Source organism: Alligator mississippiensis, chromosome 16 (genome assembly GCF_030867095.1).
Source record: "Alligator mississippiensis isolate rAllMis1 chromosome 16, rAllMis1, whole genome shotgun sequence".
Lineage (NCBI taxonomy): Eukaryota > Metazoa > Chordata > Crocodylia > Alligatoridae > Alligator > Alligator mississippiensis.
In genome coordinates this window covers 6,297,970-6,321,064 of record NC_081839.1, presented here as the reverse complement: position 1 = coordinate 6,321,064, position 23,095 = coordinate 6,297,970, and the positions used below count along the sequence as shown (strand labels likewise).

Here is a 23,095-nt window from a genome sequence, read left to right as displayed (position 1 = left end):
AAAGCTCCTGTTGGATTCAAGGGGACTTGTGTTTGTCCTACGGCCCCAGTTATCAAGGTTCATTAAGTAAGTCAGGAAAACACCCACACCTACGAACCAGGAAGGTAAAAGCTGAGTGTGGTGTTGGCTTGGACAGAAAGGAGTGAGCGGTCTGTGTTGAAGGTGTGTGTTTCATGCACATAGCTCTGTGCAGTAATAAAGGGACTCCCCTTGGACTGAGGTGCTTTGCACGCTCAGGGGTGTTGTACAATTCCTCAACGGCATGGAGGCTTCCCGGTCTCACCCTCCAAACCGTTCCCCCTACAACTCCTCTTCCAACCTGCTTCCCTGCCGGTTGTTAAAGTAAGGGCCAGCCATCTACAGGGCATCCCCAAAGGGAAGGGCATGGCCTAAAGCATGCAGGGGAGAAGGCTATGCACCCAACAACCGGCACCTATGATGCAGGAAATGGAAATATCAGCTTTGATTCCTTCGAAAGCCACAAGCTCAGGCTGCCCTACACCGCGTGACAGCGAGACTGAAGAGGAAGGCCCCCAAACCCTATAATGCATCTGGCTCTTTGTGGAACGCAGCATATGGGAGGCCTCCTCTTCCTGACCCCTTCCTGACCCCAGTAATGACTTGCTGCCCGTGCCCTGAAGCCTGCCGCTTAGCAAGCCCCCGTTGCCTTGCACAGTGCTGAGCGCTGTCACACACCAGCCTGATGACTCTGAGCTTACAATCCCATTTCCAGAGAATTTCTTTCATCGCCCACTAGAAAGGAAGAAAGAGCTGGAGGAAAGGCAAGCAAAGTACCCAAACCAGGAACTAACAGAAGAGAGAAGGAGCTGAGATCTGGCAAGAGCTGTGTAAGCAGCCCCCTGCCCCGGCCTGCAAATGCACCTGCTTAGTCACTGCAGCCTGACAGCAGTTCCTCCTGGTGAAGCTTTGCCTCCCCCATTCCCAGGCCCTGGGGGTAGATTTATGCCTATTTGACATAACGGCCCTACTTGTCATTTTTGCATCATGTTTCCTGTTGCATGATTCAGCTTTGTCCCTGGTGTTCGAGCCCGACAGTCAGTTAAGATGAGATATGGCTGTAGTTGGCTGGGTCCGGGCATCTGGGCAGGACCTGAGGACGGCGTCGGGCTGCCCCCCTCCCAGCCTTATGAGACTCAGGTCTGAGGACAGGCAGCATGTTGGGGGCAGAGCTCCCCCATCAGCTGCAGCATACTTACACCCGGTTTGGCCCAGGAAGTCCGATGCGGTCTGTGATCTCGTTGGGGAGCCCTCAAGGCATATGACATAGAGGAATGGCAAGGACTGGAGCAGACGTGACTCACACAGGGAATGTGAAACGGCCCCAATGAGGCTTGTTTGCAGGGTCCAGCCACTGGAGAGAGGGGCTTGCAATGCAAAGGAGGGATGGGAAAAGCTGGAGAGGGGTGGGATGCACCAGGCTTTCTGGAAGGACGCCTGAGTCCTGTTGAATAGCCTGAACCCCTGGCTGGGAGCCTTGCAAGCAATAGAAGGAAAACATATGAAAAGAGGAAGAGAAAAAAAAAGGGAAAGGGAAGAAGCAAGAGACACGGGGCCTGGGGGAGGGTGGGGGAAGAGGGGAAGTGAAAGCCAGCACTTTGTTCACTTTAAAGGGTAAAAGAGGAAATTAAGGAATGGCAGCAGCAAGCCGGACAGGCTCAGACAGGAGGGCAGGGCCTGGGGGGATGGCTCCAGCTGCTCTGAGACTGTGGTGGAGTCATGGCCCCGAAACAGGCTGGAAAAGGAAAGCAAAGCCAGGCCAGCGTGGGGGGCAGCTGTGAGATAAAGAAGTGGTGGGGTTTTCCCAAGTGCCACTCACAGCCCCAGCTCTGCCCACACAGCAAGCGCAAGCCATGTCGAATGGATGTCAGGGCAGGATGCTGCGTGCAGTCACCCGTGCAGCGCTTCGGGCTGCACCGACCTGCACTCGTGTGTGCTTTGCTCAGAAAACGAGTGATAAGTACAGCTGATACCTCCAGGGTTAACACCCTGCTAAAGAGTCCTGGGCTCTCTGCCGCTCCAGCCCTTTACTCTGGGAACATTGCCTTTATGGGCGTGAAGGCTAGAGGCCTCTCTTTCAAACGAAAGCTGCACCCAGCGTGGCGTTTCCCAACTCAGTTGACATGGCCCAGCTCAGCGTGATCCCGGTGCACGGCCTGTAAATCCGAACCCGCAGCCCACAGCTTCCCTCCCAGCTAGCCACCGTGGGAGGACACAGCTGGGCGACTTCAGGGTATGTCTCGTCAGTGCACTGAAAATGGATGTGAGCTATTTCTATCCAGCTGCTGGGGCAGAGGAAATTCTCCACTGTTACGTATATCTGTGCTTTGAGGCAGCTGCCTGAAAGCCAGGGCCCCCGGTACTCGGTCTTCATGTAACATCTGGCATGAAGATGGTCCTTGCCTCGAAGGCCTTACAGTCTGAAGTGAGAGACAATAGACAGGCAGGAAGGACAGGGAGAGGACGGACAGACAGGAATAGAGTAGAGGTAACTGTGCTGTGTAGGCTGCTTGAGTTTAGGTTTTGCTCATACAGTAGTTGAGATTTTGAGTACCAATGGGTGACTCATAGGCCAGAGGCGAAGGCATCAGGAGCAGTTACTTCCTCCTGTCCAAGCTGGCTACAGTAGCCAAAAATGGCACATCCATTCCCCCTCATTCCTCTTCGTGATGGTGTGCATGCCCAGCTGGCTTCAAACCCACCGGTGATTCACACAAGGGGAAGGAAGACTTTTGTGGAGGAACTTCATAGGGTGCTGGATGCTGCCAAACATGGCAAAAAGTTGGACCAAAAGCAGGAGTCTCTTAGTTCCTCTTGCCCCACAGTCACTCACTTCACCAGAAAAGCCCCTTGACCTCAGGACAGGGCCTTGCAAGCCCTAACTATCTCCCGAGTACCCAACGAGTGCTTCTTACAGGACTTCAGATGGTTAATCCTAACAGAGCCGGAGAGGGGGGCTCACTCCCTGATTGAAATGAAGGGTGAATGCTCTGCTGTTGTAAACTGGCAGCGTCCCAAAGATTTGGTTCCACTAGCGGAGCCCATTGACTTTACAAAATTGTCAATGACTTGAACCCAAAAAATTATGGTGGTATATTGCTCCTTGGATCTGAAAGCACCTGGGTATTGTTATCCTCATGCTCCCGAGGAGAAGTGATTTCTTGAAATCTTGAAACTCCCGTCACGAGTCAGAGCTGCATTTGGAATAGGGGCGCTTGTACACGATGCATCTGGATGCAGAGTCCTATGCCCATTCCACGGTGACGTGCTGCTTTCTCTGAAGTGCTTTTGTTGGCTTCAAAGCACCAACTCACGGGATCATAATACATTCTAGTTTATTGGACGGGATGTGAAGTCACCAATAAAATCATAAATGCAACCTTTGAGTTACAGGTGGTACTGGTCACCTTAGCCCATGCGCACACACAGGCACTCGCTCATTCAGACCCATGTGGTATAGTGTATGGTAGCTGCTGCAGTGATTGTGAGAGCACTGGTGTCAGTATATCTACCTATCCGAGACCCTGGAGTCTGCTGTTGGTGGTCAGCTTCCTTCAAGGCGATGCCTTCTCCAGAAGGGGGTCGCCTGCTCGTCCTTCTGTCTCGGTAGGCCAGGTGCTGGATGAGAGGGCACCACTGAGAGTCACGCTTCAGTGCCTTTTGTCCCTTTCTGGCAGATTTGCATGACCTCCCAGCATCATCTTGGCTACCCAGTCCAGAGATCACTGTCCCACGTGGGTTTTGAGCAGTACATTACAGCTGTTAGTCACAGGGGTCTCTGCCTTCTGGTGCCTCAAGTTTCGGGAGTCCACCCGTGACTTATTGACTTAATGACTGTATTGTCATGGGTTACAGGAATAGCCCATAGGATGAGTGTTCAGTTCCAGGAATCAGTTCCTTGGCTTGATTAGTTTAAAATGGCTTGTTAAGAGCCTTTGGCTAGGCTATTGTCACTTACTTACGTTACGTACTGATCACTATACACTCCCATTCATTCAAGGGACCGCCCAATATAGCAGATTTTATCACTTTACCATTACAATTTCAATGCAGTTTTTAACAGTGGTCCAGGGTGTAACTGTATTCTACAGGGTACATTCCTTCAGGGCTTAAAAGTAGAAAATATAAAATACAAAATGCCATGGTAAAGATGAGAAGGATGAAATGCACTGTGAGACATATATCGAAATGCAATGTGAGTTAGTGAGAAACAAAGGCTATTGGGGACAGTAAGTGAGTTGGGTTAGCACAGGATATATTTACACTTTTTGCAGGGGATATTTTAGTTCTTTTGGTTTTTTTAGTGACACTGAGTTTAATTGATATGTAGGTGTAGTTTCTAGGTTTCCCCTACAGAAAGCCACTTCAGCTTTCTGGCTTGCTCTGAGCCTTGCCATACCCATGCAATGAGTGTGCTAGGTCTCTGCCAATACTGAGAAGGAAAAGAAATGCAGAAAATGGGGTGGAGGGGTGTTGCAGGCAAGAAGGGGCTTCTGTTATATCAGCGTCCAGAAGAGAAATGTGCAAAAGGGGCTTTCTGCTACATCTTCTTGGACTTGCTATGGACCGTCATTCTTTCTCTCTCCCATCCCTCCCCCCAGGGCAGCAAAGAGCGGTTTCACTGGCAGAGCCACAATGTTAAGCAGAGCGGAGTGGACGACATGGTTCTTCTCTCCAAGATCTCGGAGGACTCCATCGTGGAAAACCTTAAAAAGCGCTTCATGGATGACTACATCTTTGTATCCTTTCCAGGGGCTGTGCCGGGGCACTGGGGCAGAAACCAAGAGAGGCCAGATCAGGAGCACTGCTGAGCCTTTCAATGAAACAGCTTAAGCTGGGGCCTGCTCTGGCCACCCCAGGGATGTCCTCTCCAATAGTCCCTGGTTGTCCTCTTGTCATAGAAGGTGTCAGGATATTTCCGGTGATGCACTGAGCACAGCTGTGGAAGACTGCACTGTCCTCAGCAAAGGATTCAGGCACTGGCAGACACTGCAGTGAAAGCAGATGTCTCAGACTTGACCGCGGATGCTTTTCCCATTGGAAGGCCTGAGAAGTGACCACCCTGGGTATCTAAAAGGCTGAATCAGGAGGTACAAAGTCTTCCTGGGACACCAAGAGCAGGATTTTCAGACCTCAGCTCCCCTTTGGGCAGCAAAACCAGCAGCTGGATTATTGCCCAGCCGGGATGCTGAGCTCTTCTGAAAATCTGACCCTTAGGCTCAGGGATCAGGCCATGTACCACCAGAAAAGTCATGTGCCCCAGGGCCATGATAATCTGGCCCTTTGTAACTCTCCTTCTGCTCCAGCAGCACCTCTGCTTGGGAGAACAACGATCATCCGCAGCCAGGGTATTTTAGGACCATTTATTATCCGTGTTGCTCTTGATCGGTCCTTACCCCATAAGAGGCCTCCTTACTGTAGGGAACAGAAACACTGATCTCATCGAAAAGCAGAGTTCATTCTCAAGGAACTCTCTGATTTTCTGGCAAAACAGGTTGGCACAAATGCAAAACAGGATTATTTAAATTAGGGTTTCAATGCCCCCCTTCTCAAATCCTTTGTAGCCCCCTTCTCTTCCTTGTGCATTCGCTGGTTGGCCTGTATCTGCCACGATGCATCACTTTCTAACCTGGAGTATTGTAGGTACACCTGGCTGTGGTGCGTCTTGGGAGATATAGTCTGGCCACAGAGCTTGGCTTACAGGGAATGGGAACATGGGACACCTGAACTACAGCCCCCAGCAGACACGGGGGTGGCAAGTTGATTCAAACTCCTCCATTTTTGTGATAAAATTCCAATTTTTCCAGCGGCAAGCAGACTTGTCACCAAACCCTGCTTTATCAAATGCCTGTTTTTACATCTGAAAAATAGTTGTGTCGGAAAATTGTGGCCAGTCCTGGTGACAGCCTCTAGCTTTTGGTCTAACCAACCAGCCTCAGGATGTTTTTCATGTGATAAAGGGAAAAACAGACATTAGTTCTCCCTGGGCATTTTGGAGGCTGACTTTGAGGCCTGGCTGGTTTCCAGCTGGGGTTGCTTTGCTGCAGGAAGTAGTGGCACTTCAAAAGGAGAAAGGCCGAGGGACAGGAGAATCCAAAACCTGCAACCAAAAGCCTGGATTCATGCAACTTCTGGAAAAGGATTTGGATGCAGTCCTTCTGGAAGTGAGCTCCAGAGGCAAGGTCTGGTTCCCGCTTTCCAGGTACTCCTTCCTCCCCATAGAGAGAAGCAGCATAACCCCTGAAACAGAGCACATGAGAGAGTGGTCTTCTGAGATCCCAGGGCATAGACCCTCAAGGCCTGCGCAGTGATCTGCCCCGGGAATTGCCACCTGGATGGGAATATGGAGCAGGCCAGTACGTGCTCCCACGTCCCTTAGTGGATGCTCACCAGCTGCATTTTACCTTATTCAGATACTGAAACTACACTGGGCAGTTTCGCTTCCTGGATCTCAGGCAGTTATCTGGGGTTTTTCTGGGTTTGAGTGTAACACAGGAAGAGTGACAGCTTTCCATCGAGGGCCTCTTTAAATTTGTGCCAGCATTCGGCTGTGAGCCCTGTTGTGGGCTGTCTTGCAACCGGGCAAGTATTCACCCCTGTTTCGAGTGGGTGTAAAGTGTCTCACCCTCCCTTGACGGGATGAACAACTGCACAAAGTGAAGCCGGGACAAAGCATGTCCTTCCACTGTTGATCTGTGAAGCCTTTTCTTTGGTTATACGGGATCTGCATTTTGGGCCCCTGGTGCACCAGGGCAGATAGGCTGCAGGGATCAGCCAGTGCCTCCGCAGGGTGATCACTGCGGGGTGGGGGGAATGGAAATGCAGGGTTAAGGCATATGACTGCTGTGTCTAGTGCCCTAGGGACAGAGTGGAGAAGCCTTGCCTGGAATGAAGGAATAGCAAGCGAACCTCAAACGGAGTGACAGCTGCTCCCATTGACCTGGCACATAAGGCTGGCAGCCAGCTCTGGGGCAGAGAGTGTGCGGCGTGCGAACCACAAGAGAAAGACAGGACTTGGCAAGGTTGTGGGTCATCTGGGTGCAGGTCTGCCAGAGCAGCCTGCCCCGCTGCCAGTCCCAGCCCTGAGTCCTTACAGCAGCCCAGGCTCTGCCCTTTAGCATCCTTTGCTTTCTAGTCCTTCCACCGAGCTGCTTCTGCGGTGCCCCCAGTAATGCTCATGTGCTCTTCCCGCCTGCCCTGCAGCACTCCCAGCTAGGCCAGCCCAGGTCCCCACTGCACCCCAACACTTGACCTGCCTTGGTCCAGTCGGGTCCCTGCCTCCTGCAGCAGAGGCATGTGGGTTTTTTGAGGACATCTGCACCAAAAGCCCATGCTGCAGCACCAAAGTGATTCCGGGTTCTTAGTACAGAAGTGATCCTGTTTACCCCTGTTCATTGTGATTCGAGTCTCACGCGCTTCCCTCGCTCTGCTCCATGCCGGGGCAAGGAGAAGGCGTCTGGGCAGAGCGCACCATGCACTCCCCTGGCAGTTCCCTGTGAGAGGCTGCATGCCGAAGCCACTTGCTATGGGGCTGCAGCCCGGACATGGGTGTGAGTCCTGCTGGTATCAGGGGCTATGCTGCTGGGAGCTTGCTGACGTTGCAGGTGGAGAAGACAGTCAGCGCAACGCTGCGGCTTCACCTGCTCACCAGACCGAGAAGCTAAATAAACCTCCTGTGACCTTGCACTGTACTTTTCACTGACCGTGGCCACAGAAGCGTGACAGAGAGGAAAGCCAGCACACGGACAAGGGTCCATAGCATCCTACGGGCTCTCCAGACATCGCCTGCTCCCTGATCCCTTCCTGCCGGGAGGTGGCCGGCTGGGAGCAGAGAGAGCTTGCTGGGCACAGGGTTCCCTGGCTGGGGATGATGCTGGCCTGAAAGCTGGTGGTGAGAACACAAGCCACCGCCAGTCCCAAGGAAGATGAGGACGGTGGAGACTAGAGCAGCCATTCGCACGGCTGTGGTGCACTGTGGTTTGCACGGAAGGCAAAGCTGTGTCCTTACAAGGCGAGGCAGTGACACAGACTCCTCCTGCTTCATGCATCCTGCGGCCTTGTCGCCTCTCTGGGGCTGCGGGGGGTGTTTTTTTGAACAGGAAAAAACACAAAAATAGAAACCTGCATCTTCCCTTTTCTTCTGCTGCTGTGCGAAGGGGCCCTGAGTCCGGCAGAGCATGTATGCATGCAGCAAGAAGTACCCCACCCCTGCTAGCCTGTCCTCCCATACTGTTGCCAGATGGATCCCCCGGCTGGCAGGGGAGTGCCGCCCCACCTTCCTGCTCCAGGGACCCGCTTGCTTCTGCAGGCTCAATTGGACACCAAGGGCCACCTGCTTTGTCGGCAGGGAAGTCCAGCTCAGAAAGTGCAGCGACCTGGAGCTTTGCAGACACCTTCCCGTCCCCCATCCCCTTCCTCTCTCCCAGTTCCCCCCATAATCTTTGGCATATCCTGCATCCGCCCTTTCATCTCGTCCTGGATCTGACTGGGGCGCTGCTGGAGAAGACTGGAGCTCTCCCCGCAGCCGTGCCCTTGGCTTACTGAAGAAGGGAGTCACTGCATCAAAAGGAGACGACTCAAGACCTATGGATACACAGAGCAGAGCTTGCTGGTGCTGTGTCTTCCGTGTATCAGGCCCTGGTTGGTGTAAGCAAGCTAGCTCTGCAGCCCTGCTGATTTATACCAGGCCAGGTATAAAGTCACTTAAAGGTGTCTTCAGGTTTATCCCTGATACATGCCCGGATGCTGAGCAATTGGGCTCGGGCAGGCAGTGCTCCTGCGGATGGGTCTGCCTGGAACAGGAGGAGATTGCAGCTTGCTGTCAGAGAGGCAGGTCAAGAAGAGCACTTCAGAGACATCAGGAAGCTATGGTGAAAAGTGTGAAGAGCAGAGTACACCGACCAGCATGGAGATGACCTGCCGCTTCAGCTGCTAGCGCCGGCCCCCGGGACTCCTGCAACACCGGAGCGGCCCCACGTCGAGGGGAAGGGGGAGACGATGACAGCTTATAGCAAGCTGTGGAGCGTCAGTCTCCGAGCATCCAGGTTGCAATCATGAAGCCGTGCTCCTTTTTGCAGAGCTGTTTTGAGGACTGGGGAGCACGGCTGATCCGCCACATCAAAGCCATGCTGGCAACACCCAGCAGAAGCAGTTGCAATTTCCTGATCTCCACCACCAAGCCCTCAAGCTAAGAGCGGCGAGGTGAACAGCTTGTTTCTCTTGCCACGTACTCTGCCACGCAGGGAGGGGCCTGGCTAGGAGGGCATCTTGGGTATGTGCGAGCGGGGTCGCCCCTGCCCCAGGGTGCAGAGGGCAGTCCTGGTTCTCCAGGGTGCATTTTGCAATGTCCAAGGCTGGGGCTCTCACATTTGTCTTCGGTCAAAGAAAAACCTTGCGATGCATCATCAAGAGAGGATGTGGGGAGAGAGGAGCCGACGTACCCTGGAATACACCACCGGCTGATGGTAGGCTGTGCCCAGCCTCCTGTTGCATCCTCCAGTCGGTCCGTCCAGTCGTTTCTTCCTCCCATCCAGAATCAGAGCCACGGTCTGGCCCCTGGACGTGAGAAGCTCACAACGTAGCACGTCCATGGAGTGACAGCGTGTGACTGCAGCATGGTGCAGGATCACAACATGACTTCCCTGTTTGCAGGACCTGGCTTTGAACCTGCCGGGACAGCCACAGCACGTGCCCATCCGAGGCCACAAAATGCCAAATTTGCAGCAGTGTTTGGTGTCGGCAAGCATCACGGCAGCTGGATTTAGAGAGTTCAGTTGCTGAGTACGGCTTGAGGTCTGGCCCTTAGGACATGCCACCCTGGGAGCTGAACATTTGAGAATTTGGCCCATAGGTCTGAATTTCCTTCTGTGTTTTGAAACCATCCCAAATGAAAGTTACATTTCCCCAAACTTCCTTCAGCTTCCGTAAAGCCAGTAAGCCCCCTCCATAACCCAGTATCACCCTCGCAGGAGAGTTGTGCCCTCCGATATCCCCAGCTCAGTGCTTCAGTTGTGAGCCATTGGCAAGGGGGCAAAACTGTGTGTTATACCTGCTTTTGCCTCTCGGCTTCTCAAAGTCCATCTGCGCTATGTCTTGACTGGCCCCTTCCTGTGAGATGAGGCCAGTCATGATAGATTCGGGGAAGCAGAGAGCCTAGAAAAGTCCCAATAGCCACCTACGCCGCTCTTCCTGGGCTTGACTGCACCACTGGGGTCAATGGGGATCTCGTGCATTCAGCCACTCTCTAAGCTGCTGAGTTCTGGTCCAGATCCCCAAACCCTAGATGCTCCAAGGGTGAGATTTAACCCTTGTCCATCTCTTGCATCAAACTCCTCTGCCCGGAGCTGACATGGCCCCTATCACCGGCTCCAGCAGCTGTGCCATGTCCGTGGTGCAGGGGGATGTGAGGGAAGGGAATTGAGAGACGCACATTCAGAACAGATGGGCCTTAACCAGCTGCTCAGACTTACATCGGGCCAGTCCTCATCTCAGTCAACCCCTTCAAGCAGATGCCCTACTTCACTGACCGGGAGATCGAGCTGTACCAGGGGGCGGTAAGTGGACCTGGTCACAAGCCAGTTGGCCATTGGGCTTAGAGATGGGGGTCGGGGTGTTTGATTTTACCCTCATTGCTGCTGCTGTGTTCTCCACCTCTGGATAAAATGCAAGTCAAGGATTCATGCATGGGGGGAACCTAGACCAGAGGTGGGATGTGTGGACCACTGGGTCAGGCCCTGGCCTGGGAATCAAGAGACCTGTTTTAGTCCCAGTTCCATCATTGACCTCCTGCCAGACTAGGGCAGGCCACTTGGACTCTTTCCATCCCGGTTGTAGTCAGCTTGGATATAAGTATGTTGAGGCAGGGTCTGCCATTCACAGTGATGAGGTTGCCATCGTGGCTGGGGCCTTTGGGCACGCTTGGAAATGCACATTTCCAAACAGACACTCTGTTTAGTCTGAGAGGACGTATCAGGAACTGAGGGTCAGATACACTACTGAGACATTATAATTATCCCAGAAATAGACTTGGCGAGGCCAAGAAATTCAGCCTCACAGTAACAATTGCAATCCAGGTCCAAACATATTAACCCATGACCCCAGCTCCTTTAAATCTGTTTTACAACGACACCCAGAAAGGTAAAAATAATCTGAATTGTTGTCTCTAAAACCAATACAATGTCACTGGGGGGCTAAGTGCTGGTATGAATGTACAGCTACTATAGGGTGGAGTTTAGGTGACTTAGGAACTGTCTGTATCTTCTCTGTGGGAAGTGCTGCTCACTCAGGGGCCCTGCTCCGTTTGGTAACTATTATTCTTGTCCCTGTTTGTAGGCTCAGTACGAAAATCCACCCCACATCTATGCTCTGAGCGACAACATGTACCGAAACATGCTGATTGACGGCGAGAACCAGTGTGTCATTATCAGGTAGCGAGGACTCAACCTCCCAGGGCAAGGAGACGTGGGGCGAGGGAGGAATTGGGGTGCGCTAGTAAAGATGCGGTGTGTTCACCAGTTCAGTGGAAACCTCCAGGGAATCCCTATGTACTGGAGAAAGGAAATTTGTGGTTCAAGATGGGGCTTTGACTGGTGAGCAAGTACGGGTGCAGTACTCTGGGGGTTGCCACTCATGGAGGGACCAGCAACTCAGTGTTTGTACAGCACCTAGCGCCACGGCATGCATCCCTGCGGCTCCAAGGCCCTACAATAATATTTTAAAAAACGGAGAAGCTGGGTCAGGTCCTGTCCTTTGCAGGCATTAAAAATCCCAGAACGTTTCACAGGAGTAGGGTTGTTAGTCCTCAGTCCATCTCTGGGCTAAGTCCCAGCTCTGCCACCGCCTCTTCCACTTTCAGTAGGACGCAGCATGCTTCACTTCCTCCCCTGAGCCGCTGCACAGGGCTGCTTTGGGTTTAGGAGCTGCTGTCCTGGCTGGGGCGATTCCTCTGCATGTGGAAGCATGAAGGGGAAAGCCCCTCTAAAACCCCCTCTAAACCCAGAGAAAGGTGGTTGCAAAAGGCATTGGCAGGTCTACACCTACAAGCTGGTTGGAGGTGGAGGAGCTCTCTGGCAGGGAGCACACCAGTGTGGTGCTCTATGAACCTCTAGGCTAGCAAGGGTGTATAATGTGACACCATTTTACTGATGGGGAAACACTGAGGCCAGAGTGGCAAGGTGCCCTGCAGTCCAGGGCAATGCTGGAGGTAGACCCCAGGACTGCTGAGCCCCAATCTGGGGCTATAATCACTGCTCCACCAACTGCATTGTGCTCGTGTCTGTCAGACACAATCCATCTGCCCTCCATCTGGTTTGCAGACACTAGTCACCACCAGTAGAAGGCAGGCCTTTGTACTGTTCCCAGTTACTACCCACTTCAGAGCAGGCTAACTTGTCTCCAGTAACCCATTACTTGAATAAGATCAGGCCCCGCTGGGCTTGATGCTACCCATACACAGAGAACAGGACAGTCCCTGCCTTCACGCTCATACACCCTAGATGGACAAGCCCGACAGAGGATGGGAGAGGGGACGGAGGCAGCGGTAGCCAGTGACTCAACCCAGGTCCCACAGCAGGTTGGTGGCAGAGCCAGGAACAGGCTCCAAGTGTCAGGAGCCTGCATGCAGTGCTCCGTCCGCTTGGCCGTGCTGCTAAGGGAATGATGGCTGGCAGGAGATGAAGCAGGCACTTTGCACAAGAAGCAATCTTTGCACAAGTCCCTCATCCGGCTGCCTATTGCAAAGGAGCAGCCAGGATGTGAAGCAAGCCCAGAGACTTCCGTTTTACATAGGAGCCACCAACATGCCACACAAGCAAGAGCCTGGGGTGCTAGGAATGCAGCCCTGGGCAGCTCACTGCCACGGCAAAGCCCTGCTACATTTGTATGTCACCACATCTCCGGGTCCCTTTGACTGCATGCTCCTTTTGCAATAGCAGGGAGTTAGACAAAGGACGGGAGGAGAAAGAAGGAATAGAGCCCTCCTTTCCTGACAGGCTCGGGGTCCGCGCTGCTAGATCAGGCTGCCCCTTCTCACGGCTGGTTGGGTAACAGGGTGCTCCAGGCTTGCGGAGCAGGTCTCGGGTTGATCAGTCCTTGTTGGACAGCTGCGTGTTAAATAAGCCGCTCTCTGCACCCCCTCATTAGAGCAGGACTGAAGGGGATTCACCAGTGGGCAACGGGGGATACGCCTGGCTGTGATCCCAGTGGGCAAGGGCTGGGATCCCAGTGGGCAAGGGCTGCGTTCTCTGGAAATGCATGGGCCTGGGCTGGGCTGGGCTGTTTCACTTCCTCCTTGTTTCTTTAAATGTCTCTGCAGTGGAGAAAGCGGAGCTGGAAAAACTGTGGCAGCCAAATACATCATGGGCTACATTTCCAAAGTGTCCGGAGGTGGAGAGAAAGTGCAAGTACGGCTCCCTCCTGCACCCCCTGAGCCCACCTTGTCCCTTGTCTCTGTTCCTTTTCACTCCCTCCAGCACCTCCATCCCTCTCTCCTGTTTTCTTTGGACACATCCTTCTTCCACCCGCAGAGCACCTGTCCCCAGTAGCAGGGGGCCCTGGCTTCTCCAAGGAAAGGGGTTAGCAAACCAGGCACCAGGCCAGGCTTCCTCCTAAAACTAAGTGCATCCTCCCTGCTAACACCTGGCATCTGCTGCCCTGCTCCACACTGAGAGTGGGCACTTCCATGCCAAGGGCTCCAAAGGTCCCCTCTCACCAGCTGGCAGTGCCCACCCAGCACCAGCCCAGCATCTGGCAATGCCCCCCTCTCCACACGCTGGTAATTGCAGCCCTGCTTCAAGCTGGTGGCTAGCAATGACTGCCTGCCCCAAAGCCTCGAAATGGATGCACCTGCCTTTCCATCAGCCCCCTGCCATCACCTCTCCCGAGCAGCAGCTCTTCCCCCTGCGTCACTGTGCCCACCCCATGACCTCCGACTTGACCGTTCCTCTCATTCCCAGCACGTCAAAGACATCATCCTGCAGTCCAATCCGCTGCTGGAGGCCTTTGGCAACGCCAAAACTGTCAGGAACAACAACTCCAGCCGATTTGTAAGTCTCCAGGGCTGGCCAGGCCCATGCCATACCTGGGCAGTGAGGGATGGGGCTGGAGAGCCTAGTGGGAGTATTCATTGTCCCGGCCCATCCAGGTGTCAGGGATGCTGCAGCGCGGGCTGGACAGAGCTGAGCCAAAGCTTTCACATGCAATGCTCCAAGCAGCCGTTTGCTTTCCTGGGACCGCTGCTCCTTTCAGCTGCTTGTGAAAGCTGGGGAGCCCACAAGCTGGCTACGTATCCATCTGCTTCCCTGGGACTCAGCTTCAGCCCGCTCCTCTTCCTCCCACCTGGTCTGGCTCCCTGCTGGGCGCGAACCTGCCCGTGGGTTCACAACAGCCCCTGGCCAGGGGAAGGATGAAGGTCTTGGAGCCAGGAGAGGGAGCAGGGCAGTGGGAGTAGGAAGGCTACAGGGTCATTCCCCCTGCAGATGGAAAACCCAACTCGGATATGAGACAACTCGGGTCCCATATGGTACTTTTATCTGGATTGTGGTATCAATGAAGAGGTCTTGGGTTTGAGGTCTCAATCAGGAGCCAAACTCCATGGTGCTCCATACTCTGCATGGTGCTACATAGTCTTTGCCTGTGAGAAGGGGCAGCGGATGGGGGACAGGGAGGAGAATAGTGCGAAGGCTGCGAGACAAAGGGTTTGGGAAAAACCAAGAGAGAGTTCAAGGATGAGGGACCCTCGTATCAAGACAGCCGGACTCTGGCCGATTCACGGGGAGCCCCAGTCCTGGAGCCCCAAGGCTGAGAGGTCTCCCCTCGGCAGGGAAAATACTTTGAAATCCAGTTCAGCCGAGGCGGTGAACCGGATGGAGGGAAGATCTCCAACTTCCTGCTGGAGAAGTCCAGGGTGGTGAGCCAGAATGAGGACGAGAGGAACTTCCACATCTACTACCAGGTACCCGACAGAGCACAGCACCCCGGGATCTGGGGCTGCACAGCACCCCTGCACCCTCGGGAGGGAGAGGGAAGGGAGCGTAGGAGAATCCGAATGGGTGTGAGTGTGACTGCATGGATATTCGTGTGTGTGTGTGTGCGTGCAGATGGATATACGTTTGCTTGTGCATAAGAGTGTCTCTGCAAGGGTCCAGGAGTGTGCAGGGAAGCGAGCACAGGGACATCCATGCCTGTGCCGCACAGCATGCCATTTCTGGAGCAGACCGGCTCTCTAGACTTGCTGCCAATCCATAGAGGATGGCAGTGCCGGGGGAATGATCAGTTCCAGGTGCCAAGCAGGGAATCGCTCTCAGGAGATCCCTGGCCCCTTCATTTCCATGCGGGATACAGAGCTGACCCCAGACCTGCATTTGCTTTTCCTCCTTTCCCGGCAGCTCATCGAAGGCTCCTCCAAAGAGCAGCAGCAGAACCTGGGGGTAATGACCCCAGATTATTACTACTACTTGAACCAGTCGGAGACCTACAAGGTGGATGGCACTGATGATCGGAGTGATTTCCACGAGACCATGGTGAGTAGCTCAGTGGGGGTGCAATATAGGGCACATCATTGTGACTCTTACTGTGACTATCCAGATGAGCGGCTAAGACATAACTCAGCTTGGGGAATGAAACAGACCCTTATCCCACAAGGACAGCTCCTGCAGCTCCCGAGGCCTCTATATCCCATATTCTAGAGCAATGGTTTGGATCTGACAGAGTGGCCTGGACATTTAGATATGACAGCCTGGCTCCAGCCAACTGCCAATTAATGTCCAATTAACAGGGCTGCATGGTTCCTTCCCCACTGCCCTGCGGGTCCCAAGCCCAGACCCAGTAGTGCTGCCATAACCACTCTCGTGGCAGTCGTGCCATAGCAGACACAGCCTCTCCAAGGTCCATCAGGCCCCATATCTGCCCAAGGCAGATGCACTGAGTCCTAAGCAGCCTAGACAGGAGGCTGATCCTATCTCCTCTGTGCGGCCAGGAAAAATCCAGCAGCATATTTTCTCCAAGTCACAGTGAACCTTCCTGTCACTGTTGTGCGAAGGCCTTATGCCACCTGGTTGCTGTCTTCCCATCACAAAAGTGCCTGCATTTCAGTGTTGCTATGCGTCTGGCATTAAAAACATTGTCCGACAAGTTGATGCGGCTTTATCACCAAGAGAAATAAATGACAAAAGAAATTTCCAAGAAAAAAGCATTTGCTATTTGGCAACGGATTCTAACAGCTTTATGACAATACCTTTTGCCGAAAGTTCACAATGGATGTAATTTTTGTAGTGATTTTTGTTTCCGAGTCTGTCCAAAACAAGCTTGCAGCCAAGATACCGAGTCCAATGGCCCTTCGGCCCAGGATGCGGGCTGACCAGCTGCTTTCTCTGCCCCCAGAACGCCATGCAGGTGATAGGCATCTCCGGCGAGCACCAGCAGCTCGTGCTGCAGATCGTGGCTGGGATCCTCCATCTGGGCAACATCAGCTTCAGAGAGCAGGGCAACTATGCCCAGGTGGAGAGCTCTGACCGTGAGTATGACAGCCTGAGCCCACCTCCAGGGACAAGCTGATGGAGGAGGCAAGGAAGCTCCCCCCGGGGTTAGATTTCCACCCAGAGACAAGGAGGAGAGAAACACATCCCTCTGGGATCTAAAGATGGCAAAGGAACTGGAGTCCTCAGGCCAACCTCTTCAGCTAGCGGGAGCCAGTAGAGAACCTTTTCAACAGCTTACATGCAGACTCTCCACATCAGAGACCTCACGATGCAGAGAGCGCTGCTCTCCCCATTTTAGAGAAGGGCAAACTGAGGCACAGAGAGGGGAAAGGACTTGACCAAGGGCACTTCAGCAAGCCATTGGCAGAGCCAGGCCTAGAACCCAGGCATCCTGCCTGTCAGTTCCCTTCTATGAAAAGCTAAGCCACGTGCCCTGCCATGATGAGGAAGAGAAAACCCAGGCATCTGGATGCCTCAGTGCCCATTTTAACCACCAGACCAGCTCTGCCCTCTATCAGCGTGCGGTGGGCCAACCTGGGGACCAACAGTCCGGCTGGCTAATACCCCAGGGAGGGAGCTGTGTGGCTGGCGGGAGTATTCCTCTCTGCAGACACTGAGCTTGCACTCCCTGTGTCCAGAGCTGGCCTTCCCCGCCTACCTCCTGGGGATCGACAAGGACCGGCTCAATGAGAAGCTCACCAGCAGGAAGATGGACAGCAAGTGGGGGGGCCGTTCAGAGTCCATCAACGTGACCCTCAACGTGGAGCAGGCATCCTACACCCGCGACGCCCTTGCCAAGGGCCTCTATTCCCGGGTCTTCGACTTCCTCGTGGAGGTGAGCTGAGCACCGTGCCTGGGTTCCAGATTCTGGCCACTCTTTCACTACCCAGGCCCTGATGACCATGGAGGGAGGAGGGATGGGTAGGCAATGGTAGGGGCAGATCTCAGGGAGAACGGGGCTGAGCACACCCCACCTTTCCCTTCCCACCTGAATCCGCAGACATGCTCCAGAGCTGGAATTTCCTTTGGGACGCTGCTCTGGACTTGTCCCCAACACCTGCTCCAGAGCCTGCCGGCTGCAGCAGGCACCGAGGCTGAGCCCAAAGCACCCCCACAATCAAACCTGTGTCTTGGGAGCACATCGCATGATTCAGGCAGGGTGTGAGTCCTGCCACTGGCAAGCCCAGACAGACACACTCCCACTTGGCATCAGCAGCTGCTACTGGCATATCCCCCATATACAACTGTGGCACACTGGGTCTCCCCCTGGCCTGAAGCAGCCTTTTCGGCTGGCTCTTTTTGCAGGCTTGTAGTGAATAAGGGACAAGAATTGGGTTTTTGTTGAGTCCTGCCCTGACAGATAGTGCCAGGGCCAACCCTGCTGTGAATGGAGACACCAGAAAGATGCAATGGAATAAACTAGAGGAAAAAAGGGCATCATGGCAATGAATCTCTCCCTTGGCTCTGACCCTTTTCTCTCTTTCTCTCTGCAGTCTGTGAACAGGGCCATGCAGAAGCCCCATGAGGAGTACAGTATCGGGGTGCTGGACATTTATGGCTTTGAGATATTTCAGGTACTTGTCACTGCTCAAGGGCAGCACTGGTAAGGGGGGTAGGAGCTCCAAGGCATCAACATTTATACTGGAGCAGCCAAAGGGGGCGATGACATTCCCTCTCAGCAGTCTGGATATCTGAAGGGGTCCCCCAGATGCTGACCCCAACATCTCCGCCGTTCCAGGGTCACTGTCTCCCCAACCAAGCTCTTTTCCTCTGCAAGCCTCACCCTAACACAGGCTCCATGGCAGCCTCCAATACCAGACTCATCCTTGCAAGTCTGTTGCTTCCCTGGGAACGAAACCACGAGTGAAAGGGCACCGTGCTCAGGGCGGCCGCGTACAGACACTTTCACACAGACCTGTCTGCCAGCTGCCCCTGCTGGTGCCCACTTACCAGCCGTGGGTGCCAGCACTTATCAGCCTAAAACTTGGTGCCAGTGTCCACCCTGCCAGGCTAGCTATACAGCCAGCATCCATGCCCTGCTGAGCCCATGGTGCCCTGGACCTGCACCAGCAAGGAAGTGAAAAGCAGACCTGGCTGTATTGCTAGACCTGCCTATCCTCCGACCCAGGGAGCAGGCAGGGCCCAAGGCGGGCTGTGGAGAGTGGGATGAGCCAGTGTCATGAACCACGATCTCACCTCCTCTCTCATTTCTCATGCTGCAGAGAAATGGCTTTGAGCAGTTCTGCATTAACTTTGTCAACGAGAAGCTGCAGCAGATCTTCATAGAGCTGACCCTTAAAGCAGAGCAGGTACCGTAGGGATGAGATGCGAGCAGCTCACGGGAGGGAAGGAGCAGGGGGAAAAAATACTGCAATCAGGAAGTGCCATGCAGATCTCATGGTCTGATTTGCGTAGCTATAAATAAGCATTTGCATGCCATGCAGATTTTCTTTTCGAGAAAGCTGGCCCATTTTTGGCCCCGCTTGTGACAATCTCAGCTGAAAGCTGCTTCATGCCCCTGCCTGAGGAGGCCCAGCGGTCTCTGGGACCAGGAAATTTTCCCGAGGGACTTGCTGCATGTGCTCAATGGGCCTGAAAGGGAGATCGGCAACTGGTTCCCCCTGGGAGGAGTCTGCCCCGTCTCCACGTGCCTGTGCCCCTCATGGCAGGGCCGTGCCTCACCAGCCAGGTCACCTGGATCTCTGTTGTGTTCTCTAGGAGGAGTATGTGCAGGAGGGGATCAAGTGGACCCCTATCCAGTATTTCAACAACAAAGTGGTGTGTGACCTGATAGAGAACAAGCTGGTAAGAGAGGAGGGTCCCGCTCTTGGGGGAGTGGGGCTGTGGGACCTGCATTCAGCACTGACCCAGGCTTTCCTGGGCACTGGTGGTTCATCCAGTTGGCACTGAATGGGACTTGAGCCTTTGGGCCCTGCCCAAGCTCAACAGCAAAACAGCTGTGCTTCCCAGGGAGCATCATCCCTGGGCGGGATGTTTTGAGGAGGTGCTTTAAGATTGTCAGGCTGGAAAGAGCTTGCCGGGCCTGAGTCCAGGCCACAGCAGAGGTGACCATTTACCCAGAGAGAGCAAAAATTGTCCCAACTCAGGCACTGAACCCCACGCACTTTGCACATAGTTCACAAGTGGTCCCACCAGCTCAACCTGAGCGGAGACTGACCTGTACCAGCACAGGGCTGATGCTGCGCTGTGCCCTCCCTGCCACCTTTAGGAAGCCCTGTCCATGCCCTGCAGAGGTCAGCAGCTGGACCCCGCTTCTTTCTGAGGGCCCCGTTCTTCCTTGGTTTCACTCCTACCCTTCCTCCCAGAATCCTCCTGGGATCATGAGTGTCCTGGACGACGTCTGTGCCACGATGCATGCCACCGGCGAAGGGGTAGACCAGACGTTGCGGCAGAAGCTGCAGGCAGCGGTGGGAACGCACGAGCACTTCAACAGCTGGAACTCGGGCTTCGTCATCCACCACTATGCAGGCAAGGTATATTGCATAGACACGCTTCCTAGGGCCGCTGCACACGTGCATGAGTATACATACGCTCACACTGCACACATGGGCACTGCGCACGCTGCCCGGGGAGGTGTGTGCACTTCTTGTCTGGGGCTGCGTGAATACACACACCCCAGGCACACACACGCAGCCTGGAAACCTGGGCATATGCTGTGAATGGGAAGGAAAGCCGGTCTGGTGTAGTGGTTTCCAGACCACTGTGGGATGTGGATGATGCCATGTGAGGTCGTAGTAAGTGAGCCCTGGGTTGCCTGTCTTCAATTAATAGTTTGATGCTGAGGGTACAGGGTGGCATGCCAGAGTGGCTTGGTCATCCAAAGATTTGACAGTGATCTGCTGGGAACAACTGGTCTAGTGGAGAGAGCACTGGGGCAGGACTCACTAGCTTCCCTTCCTGGCTCAGCTACATGCTTCTTCTGTGTGAGTCCCTCAGCCTACCCAGTTCTCCATCAGCAGAGTGGGGATAGCCCTGTCCTACCTCTCAAGGGCCTTGTGAGGCCTAATTCCATGAATGACTGTGAGATGTACCAGTGCCATGGTGACAAGGGGACCAGGTTGCTACCCTGATAAGTAGAACGATGCTAATTAAAGTGTGCTGCATGGGTGATGTGGCCCTGCGCACACACTGAATGCATGCACATGCGTGCCACGTGGGCGCACACACTTCTTCCTGCCATGAGTCCCTGGGCAGAGGATGTGCAGACCTCAAGGTGGAGCAGCCGCCGTTTGGGATCCAGTAGAGAAGTCAGGGACATGAGCACCAAGATCCTTGTTCTGTGGGCGATGCTTCCCCCGCCGGACGTGCTCCCCACCAGCAGGACTCTAATGTGCTGCAGCCCCAGAACAGCCTGGGGGGTCCCCTTGGGCACTTGCAAGAAAACAGTGACCCGCTCCCGTGCTGTCCAAGAGCAATGGTGTCATCGGTGGGTCGTTAAGGGCATTTGTTGAGCTGAAGACCGGACCCTCCCCCACTGATTTCCTCCCCTGCCTCTCGGCCCTCCCAGGTCTCCTACGATGTGAGCGGCTTTTGTGAGCGGAATCGGGATGTGCTGTTCACCGACCTGATTGAGCTCATGCAGAGCAGTGAATAGTGAGTCCTGCGCCGGCTGCCCAGTGTCCCAGTACAGGGGCTTCTGTGCGTCTGTGCCCTGAGGTTCGCTCTCAGTGCAGTATCAGGGGGTGCAAACCCAAGGGAAGAGCTTCAGAAACCAACCTGGCTTGGGTAGGGTGGGCTGCCCACTGGGGCAGGAGCGTAAAACAGCAGGGACTAACCCGCTGTGACACCCGCAGCCTACAGATGCAGTTGGACCTTCCCAACGGCACTGGCCCCTGTACAACCCTTCCTGCACGCCATGGCGCAGGTGCATTATGAGGGAGGGTGCACCAGGATAAGGAGACTGGTGGAAACCATGGATTCAGCCCTTGTTTCAACAGGTGCATCTCACATTCACTTCAATGGGAGCTGCACCTGATGGAGCCAGAGCCGAGACTAGTACACTGAGCTGGCCAGAGCTTCAAGGGGTGGAGACCACAGCCCGAGCAAGCCTGTTCTGGGCTCGCACCGGTGACCATTTTCTGTCTTCTAGTGGGTTCATCCGGACGCTTTTCCCAGAGAAGCTCGATTCAGACAAGAAGAGCCGACCGACCACAGCTAGTTCCAAAATCAAGGTAGGGCCCTGAGGCTGCCAGAGGGTGTGGGCCAGGATGGGCTCATGTTGGAGGCTGTTAATGATATATAAACGCTCTTCTTTGCAACAGAAACAGGCCAATGACCTAGTGAACACGTTAATGAAGTGCACCCCACACTACATCCGCTGCATCAAACCCAATGAGACCAAGAGACCCAGGGACTGGGAGGAGAGCAGGTAAGACCTGCCTTTGCTGCTTATTATTTGGATTATTCGGATCCAGAGTCCCCTCGGGTGCTAGGAGCTGTACACACACATAGCAAGGTACAGCCCCTGCTTCAAAGAGCTTGCAAAGAAATTGCTAGCACAGACAAGGGGTTGGAGGAGACATGACCTGCCCATGGTTACACAGGTGATTCAGTAGCAGAACTGGGAAGAGAACTCAGGATTTCTGAAGCCCAGTTCAGTATCTTCCCCTCTGGGCAGCAGCAAGAATCCAACATTTGATAACCTAGAATTAATCATTAGGTAGCTCAACCGGATGGTGAGTAGGTCTGGGCTGTGGCTTAAAGCAGGGGAAGGGTGTTGATATACAAGCAAGATCCTATTTACATGTAAGCAAACCTGCTTCAGCACAAATGTAAACCCCCACAGGGCGCTGACCTTCATCCTTACGCACCTGCCCCGCTTCATAGATCATAGCTGTGCCAGTGCAGTAATACAAACGGGCCCTACAGCACGTAACCAGTTTGAAAACGGTACACGTGACGTGCCGTGTTTGATTTCTGTGATTTAGTACAGGGGTAAGCATACCAGACATGCACATGCACACGTACGTGCACACGTTCGTACTCATCTGCTTGCACACACATGCCAGTACACATACACGCTGCCAAAAGGACTCAGGCATAGTCGAGTGGTGCCTGCCCCTGAAGCTGAGGCCTCGGGGCTGGTCAGCCTCCTGTGATGCATGTTCCTCTGTTCCTCATTGCTGCGTAGGGTGAAGCACCAAGTGGAGTATCTGGGGCTGAAAGAGAACATCCGAGTGCGCAGGGCAGGGTTTGCCTATCGCCGTATCTTCCACAAGTTCCTACAGAGGTAAGGCCATCGCTGTGATTGCCTGGGGACTGGCAGACCCATGCTAGCTCCCTGGAAGGGGTCTACCCATGAAGCCAAGAACCGCTGCATCTAGGGCAGGGGTGGGCAAAATGCAGCCCGGGGGCCGGATGCAGCCCGCCAGGCCATTCTACCCGGTCCTCGGGGCCCCTAAAAAATTTAGAAAATTAATATTTATCTGCCCCAGCTGCCTGTCATGCAACCCACGATGGCTTGCCGAAACTCAGTAAGCGGCCCTCCGCCCAAAATAATTGCCCGCCCCGATCTAGGGCATGGTCTATGTTTCCCTGGAAGAAGGCCTCTTGTTTCTGAAGGAGTTCGAGATGCAGTCCCC

At 54.2% G+C, this 23,095-nt stretch overlaps 1 protein-coding gene across 1 annotated transcript in view; it reads left to right on the top strand.

Moving 5' to 3' along the window:
• Positions 1-23,095, top strand: part of MYO1F (myosin IF) — a 37,133-nt gene that overhangs the window by 4,187 nt on the left and 9,851 nt on the right. The window contains exons 2-18 of the mRNA XM_019485372.2: positions 4,620-4,757; positions 10,482-10,571; positions 11,350-11,444; positions 13,331-13,418; positions 13,971-14,060; positions 14,837-14,968; positions 15,402-15,536; positions 16,396-16,528; positions 17,132-17,328; positions 17,987-18,067; positions 18,716-18,802; positions 19,212-19,298; positions 19,820-19,987; positions 21,022-21,107; positions 21,604-21,685; positions 21,776-21,882; positions 22,645-22,743. Coding sequence (XP_019340917.1) covers positions 4,620-4,757; positions 10,482-10,571; positions 11,350-11,444; positions 13,331-13,418; positions 13,971-14,060; positions 14,837-14,968; positions 15,402-15,536; positions 16,396-16,528; positions 17,132-17,328; positions 17,987-18,067; positions 18,716-18,802; positions 19,212-19,298; positions 19,820-19,987; positions 21,022-21,107; positions 21,604-21,685; positions 21,776-21,882; positions 22,645-22,743 — 1,895 coding nt within the window. The remainder of the gene's footprint in view (positions 1-4,619; positions 4,758-10,481; positions 10,572-11,349; positions 11,445-13,330; positions 13,419-13,970; positions 14,061-14,836; positions 14,969-15,401; positions 15,537-16,395; positions 16,529-17,131; positions 17,329-17,986; positions 18,068-18,715; positions 18,803-19,211; positions 19,299-19,819; positions 19,988-21,021; positions 21,108-21,603; positions 21,686-21,775; positions 21,883-22,644; positions 22,744-23,095) is intronic.